The sequence below is a fragment of the Octopus bimaculoides genome, chromosome 23, assembly GCF_001194135.2.
Source record: "Octopus bimaculoides isolate UCB-OBI-ISO-001 chromosome 23, ASM119413v2, whole genome shotgun sequence".
Classification (NCBI taxonomy): domain Eukaryota; kingdom Metazoa; phylum Mollusca; class Cephalopoda; order Octopoda; family Octopodidae; genus Octopus; species Octopus bimaculoides.
In genome coordinates this window covers 37,235,157-37,241,939 of record NC_069003.1, presented here as the reverse complement: position 1 = coordinate 37,241,939, position 6,783 = coordinate 37,235,157, and the positions used below count along the sequence as shown (strand labels likewise).

At 40.6% G+C, this 6,783-nt stretch overlaps 1 protein-coding gene across 1 annotated transcript in view; it reads right to left on the bottom strand.

Annotated features, from left to right (window-relative positions):
• The window catches only part of LOC106869008 (protein DEK), a 19,126-nt gene that overhangs the window by 4,406 nt on the left and 7,937 nt on the right, over positions 1-6,783 (bottom strand). The window contains exons 2-7 of the mRNA XM_014914502.2: positions 6,104-6,284; positions 5,027-5,179; positions 4,087-4,163; positions 3,289-3,383; positions 1,930-2,075; positions 869-1,059 (exon numbers count right to left, since the gene is read on the bottom strand). Coding sequence (XP_014769988.1) covers positions 869-1,059; positions 1,930-2,075; positions 3,289-3,383; positions 4,087-4,163; positions 5,027-5,179; positions 6,104-6,284 — 843 coding nt within the window. The remainder of the gene's footprint in view (positions 1-868; positions 1,060-1,929; positions 2,076-3,288; positions 3,384-4,086; positions 4,164-5,026; positions 5,180-6,103; positions 6,285-6,783) is intronic.

Genomic DNA, 6,783 nt, shown 5'->3' with positions numbered 1-6,783 from the left:
TGACCGGCTAACATACAAGGTGCCCAGATTGCAATGACACCTGTCACAATACACTGCTTGTGGTATTTCCATCATTGTGAAATCCCTTCACACACATTGTCATCTATAGCCCCCACCCCCTATTGGCTTCATTGCTGACTGTCACCAGCACCATTTCGAAGCCCAGTTTCCCAGACTCACAGGGTTGGATGGAATTTGTCGAGGCAGATTTTCCTTTGGCTGGATGTCCTTCTTGTCACCACTTCAAGTAATACTTCCCCATGACCAGACACATTTTTGCAGGGAAGATTGGAAATGAAGGACACAGCTTGTGTGACCCTGACATTTGCTAACAACAACCGTACAATGCCAAGGCCAAAGAGACAGTAACACACACAAACAGGTTTTTCCTTGTTTCTGGTACACTTACAAGGCTTTGGTCGGCATGGAGCTATAGCAGAAGACACTTGACCAAGGTGCCATGCAGTGGAACCGAACCTGAGACTATGTGGTTGGGAAGCATAGTCTTTACCACATAGCCACACCTACCTTAGGGGTCTTTAGTCAGGAATAACCCAATCAATGATCAGAAAAACTGTAAATATTATGCCGTTTGACCCATGTGACTATAGGAGAGTGGATGTTAAACGATGAAGATGGTGATGATGATGATTTGTAAAAAGCATTCAAGAGACGTATCTCATCAAGTGGCCATTCATGAAGATAAAGAAAAATGATTTCCTAGCTTTTAGTAACTTTTGAAAATCAGAGTAGACAACAAAGCAAACAAACCTGACAAAAAGAGAGGCACACCAACTTTTGGTGACCAGATATGCTTGATGGAACTGAAGGAAGAGAATAATAATAATGGCACAACTACAAAACTTACTTTTACTTCTTCTTCACTTTCTTCTGATTGTTCACTCTCTTCATCTTCTTGTTCCTCTTCTTCTTCCTCCTCCTCCTCGTCAGAATCAGACTCAGAGGAGTCGGACGACACCACTTTCTTCTTTTGAGAACTAGATGATTTCTTCTTGTTTTTCTTGGGCTTGCTCTTTGACTTGGTTTCACCAGATTTCCCTGCAGAAAAAGTGATGGATACCCAAGAGAAGAAAGAAAAGGAAAATGAAAAGGCCGCAACCAATGCTTCAAAGCAAATATGAACAATAAAACATTGCAGGATGGACTGTTAACCATTGACAAACAGCTGACCCCAAATCCTCTGAGTTTTTGTGATTTCAAACATTCTGTGGAGAACATATTAGGCCATTGGGGAAACAGGCAAGGGTTGGCAACAGGAAGAGTATCCAGCTGTAGAACACCTGGCTCAATTAATTCCATCCATGCAAGTATAGAACAGTGGATGCTTCCAGACACCAATTTAGCCTTCATTTTTATGCTTCTAACTAAAATATTTTTTCTGAGTGTCACTTTTATTTAAATTTGAAACTAATAACATCATTTATTAATTATACATATAAAAGGACACAGGATAAAGATCCTTTCCAAGTCCAATAGGCTGAAAAGGTTGTTTCCTGGTTGCCATGGTGAATAAATTCTCCACTTGGACAGGATGCCAGTCCACCGCAGGGTTACTCACTTTTGCTAGCAGAGTGGACCGGAGCAATGTGAAATGAAGTGTTTTGCTCAAGGATACATGTTGTCCAGGTCAAAAATCGAAACCACAACAAAGGAAAGTGACAACTGCATAATGGGCTGCCAAGGTGCGGCCCCATATAGGCAGCAGGGGTGAACTTTTATTGCTCCCCTTCATGCCTGGAGGCATAACAAATATAAACAACGAATAACCTCCAAATTCTTGATTACTTTCAATATCAATTGAAACACTTTTTATATTTCAGATGCGAGTGAGATGCAAAGATAAGATTAAAGGTGGGCAGACAGCAAGGGGACAAAGAATGGAAAAGGAGGGAGAGGGAAAACACTAACGTTTCTTTTTCGGTTTAGGAACACTTTTGCCTGTATCCTTTGGTTTCACAAGGAAGTCCATTATCTTATTGAGTATTTCATCTTTTGCTCCTCCTCTTTCCAGCCCCAGAATTTCACATATTTTTCTCAGCGATGCCGTAGTGTTCCTGGAATGAATAAATAATTGAAAAAATCCCTATAATAATGCGTTGCAGGAATGAAACACTATAACGAGAGAGAGAGAGAGATTTGAACACAACAAAACAACTACAAGACTGAAAAAAACCCCCAAAGCATAGAGATGAACACACAGTGGAAACATTAGGAAGAAGGCCTCAAATTTGAAGGATGGATGTAGTCATCATCGTGCAACATTCAGCTGGTGATTATCTCAGGAGGACATAAAAAGCAAAATTGATGTGACTGGGATTTGAACACCTCAATGCAGCAGGACAATTTGTCGAACCCTCTCTTGATTCTGCTTATTTCCCGCCCTGTACAATAAATACGTGAGAAAAAGTTTGACACAGGATTTTAGGCCAAAAAATATAATTGTGATAAAACCATATATGTTATGAAGCCATGAGGGGGGGGGGCATATAAAGCCAGCAAACAACCCCAATGACTTGTGCATATAGCATCAGTATTGTCTTATGAATAATGAAGGTTGTGTTTATTTAATGTAACACATTAAAGTGTCGATCAAATCAACTGGCCCCACCTCCCCGCAAATTTCAGGCCTTGTGCCAATAGTAGAAAGGATTATTACTATTCACAGTTATTTCCAGTTGAAAACAAGGCTCTGGAAGGATATTTAAACATAGTTGACTCCTGACCAAGCAAGGTTCACAACTAAAGCAACTAACAACGGATACCATTCCGTCGTTCTTAGAAGACAAAGGCCTACCTACGTCAAACCCTTCCCAGTCTTCTGTATTCAACGACCTCACTCGTTCGATAGCCAGAATCCCGACATTAATAAACTGCCATTGTCAAATGCAATATTTATTGATGCACATTAAATTGAATTAGTCACAGACGTTCAATGTTTCGATTATGTGATTCTCTATTTCTAGAATAAAAGCATGGGGGGTTGGTGTAAGAGGCTGGATCTGGCTAATTTGAGTACAAAACAGAATGTTTGGGATGGATATGGCTGGCTTAAATGCTAAAGGATTATACAAAAAAGTTTGAAGCAGAAGAGGATTCCTACAACATTCGACTGGCCGGCTAGAAATAGCACCCAAATCTCCCTCTTAACATCACTATTGTCTATCACGTTCATAAAGAGGAGGTGATACACAGCAAACATTGTATACATTCCTAGCAAATGAAAACCAACACAACAACAACAACATCTAAAATGTGAAATGAACATACTTTGCTAACAGAGCCCTTTTTTTGTCAAATCGTTTGTCATCTTTTCCAAAATCAAATCCATTGAATTTTCGAATATTACGTTTAATTTCAACCAGCTGAAAGAAAAAGAACAACAATATTAAATACACACAAAAAGCAGAGAATCCAATTTTAATTTTTCAATCTTTATCCATCATTTTCTCTCCTTTCCAAATCAAAGAGAAAGAAATGGAAGCCACAGGGGTCGGTAGCTTTTGATGGGAGTCTCACATGCCAGCCATCACGAAAGCTTTTCTAATGCTGAGGACAACAACACTGCTTTCATCAAATTTCTTTAAAAGCTCAATGGTGGATGACGGGCGAGAGTAGGTCGACAATGGATCTGGCTGGCCTTATGGAAACTGTACGAGGAGCCACGAATGGTGGGGGAGAGATTCAAGGTGATGGAGGACACTGTTGTTTCCTTCACTGTAGGAGATATTGATTACAATAAAGTGATAGTGGGCAGGGCCAGGGTGCTTGGCGTTCTTGACAATTGGACACACCTAGGGTAGAGTGCTAAGGAAAGGGGAGATAAACGGGCTGATCAATTTTCTCTCTCACACACATCGATGAGTTTCTATACAGTTTCTGCTGACCAAATTTCCCCATCAAGGGAGTCTCTGGTAGAAGACACATGCCCAAGGGGCTGTTTAGTGAGATCAGGCTCAGGACCTGTGGATTGTAAAGTGAGCTGCTTAACCCCATGGTTATGCCAACATCTGTTACAACAATAGGAGAGAAATAAAGAAACGACAAGGAATGAAAGAAAGCCCTCACCGCTCCTGGCCGGTCAAACAATGCACGGTGAATAATCTTCAGATTTTCTGCCTTTACCCGATTCAATTGGTATTCAACTGAAAATAGAAAGTTTTGAGAGAAAGTTAAAATTGATTTTATTAAAATACACTAGTGCTAACTTGCTTGATATCGTAGCAAAAATCTCCTCAAAAGCTAAGGAGAGAGAGAGAGAAAGAAAAAAAAGCGTGACAGATAGGTAAGGCTTACAAAATCAAAAGATGAGCAAAGCCTTGTTGGTGTTGATGTGAGAGGTTGCTGTTATTCTGGTGCCCCACTTTAGTCACAGTAAATGGAATAAGCAAACGGCCATCTTTCTTTCTTTTGCTTGTCCCAGTCACTGGACTGAGGTTACACTGAGGCCCTGCTTTGGAGGTTTTAGTCACCTCACTCCATTTGCCCATGCCACCCATTCCACTGATCCCTCCAACCCCAGCATTCCATCAAATCCTCAGTCCTCCTTTTATCAAACAGCCTCACCCCCCCCCATTTCTCAAAATTGCCATCTCCCCCCTCCCCTACCATACAGCATTGTAGCTCTCACAACTCTAACAGACCCTTGCTTTCATCTTTAATGCCTCATGATAGCAAAGGAAAGCATGTGGTTGCAAAACGAACCCCTTAACCTTGCAGCCATTCCTGCACCTAAAAATATTGCTCATGGCAGTCAGGTGGGTGGCAGGTGAGAAAATTCTTTTAACCCTTTAGCATTTAAACTGGTCATGTCCGGCTTAAATATTCTACATGCCTTATATTGAATCTGGCCAGAACCAACTACTCACACTTATCCTACAATGTCAGTCTAAAAATAAACAATCATATCTTCAAAATCTCAAAGCTACAAGACAATATGTGATCAATTCACATTTGATAAATTAATCCGAATGCCGAAGGGTGAAGAAATGAAAAGGGTTTTACTCACTGATGGGACAGTCACCGAGTTTCTCTCCTGTGCCTTCTGGAATGAGGATTTTTTTCTTGTCGTTAGCTGAAGTTACTGACATCTCTAGCCTTTCTACTTTCTTCTTCTCCCGCTTACCTGATTCAATGACAACAGGCCGTTCTAACAGACCCACTGAAATAATATTCAAAAAGAGGATTTCACATTAAGTAAAGGATAAACAAAAAAGAACCAAAGAGGAGATGTGAATTGAAAGAAGGATAGAATCAACAAAAAGAATTAACCACACAACAAAGCCAAATAGGAGCACCCCCCCCCCCCAATGAAAGGGACGGAAAACAACAAATGTATTATTTCTTATAAGGTGAGAAGATTAGCAGGGGACAAACTGTGTCGAGTTAATTAAAATTAACTGGTTAGGGCATCGAGCTGTAGAAACCAAATCCAGCCAAAATAGACTATGAAACCTGGTGTGGCTCTCCTGGCCGTGCCAGTTCCTGTCAAGCTGACCGACCCATGCCAGCAAGGAAAACAGACATTAAATGTTGATGACTATCCAACACCAAAGGGAAGAAAGAAGAATTGAGTGAAGGAAAACTTTTAGTCTTCTCCTTAATAAAGAGGGAGAGGAAAATGGCTTTTTGTCAGGTTGAAAAATCACTGCTCTAAATTAATGAAAGGTACTCACAAATTACTCGTGATATCTGTATAGATAAAAGACCTTACCTCACCCCTGGTCAGTCATTTAGCCTTGTTAATCTCACTGCTAAAATAATGATTTCTGTCACAGGCAGAAGGAGCTAAGCTTTGTTTTGAGGTAGGGGAATGGGATAAGGGATTAGTCAATATGGTGATCCACTATTCGGTTGCTACTTGAACAATCCTGGAAGGGTATCTAAGTGGAATTTACTATAGGAATGCCTTTAGTTCATCTGGCAGCAACATACCAACTCAAACACGACTTTATATTTCCAGTCTGGTTTGCATCAAGTGATGTGCAACTGCACCACACTGGATGCCATAGGATGCAAAAGACACCAACCAGTGAGACTTCAATAAATAGAAGCCAAAGTTGAAGAAGTAAAATGAAACTCTTACATTGTGGTTCTTCATCCTGCTCATTCACAGCATCTTCATTTTCTTGACTGGAATTCTTGTTCTCAGCCACAACCTCACCGCTGTCCGACTTTACACTCTCCTCCTCCTTCTTTGCACACTCTTCCTTGACCGTGTCAACAGATTTTTCCTCCTCGGCCTCCATTTTTTCAGCAATCTTTACCTAAAAACAATATTAAAGAATTATTTTACTTACCAAAGACAAAAGACCAGAAACTCGAGACGGAACAACTGAGTGCATCAAGCAGGAAAGACTTAAATGACTTTGGATGATTTTCAATGCAGAAGAGATACACAACACCACCGAATTATTCTGCCAATCCAATATTAATAAAATGTCGCACTCTGAGCTATTTAGCATATGGCAGACCCTTTCTGAGCAGTAGCCAGGTTAGCTGCTATAACGGCAGTGTCAATAGTATTTTTTAAAATAAGTGTGATTTCAAAATTTCTCAAAAAATGCCCATTTTGATGTCCACACTATTGATAACAAAAGCTAACCCCCTTGAAAGGATCTTGACCAAAATATTAGACTCTGCATGAACTGGAAACTATCAATAATACTTCCTTAGCAAGACACCACTCCCTCCCAGTTAAACATAACTGGTAATGTTCCCAGTTGGGATAGATACTTGCCAAGAGAGGAGGGGGGGGGGGGGGGG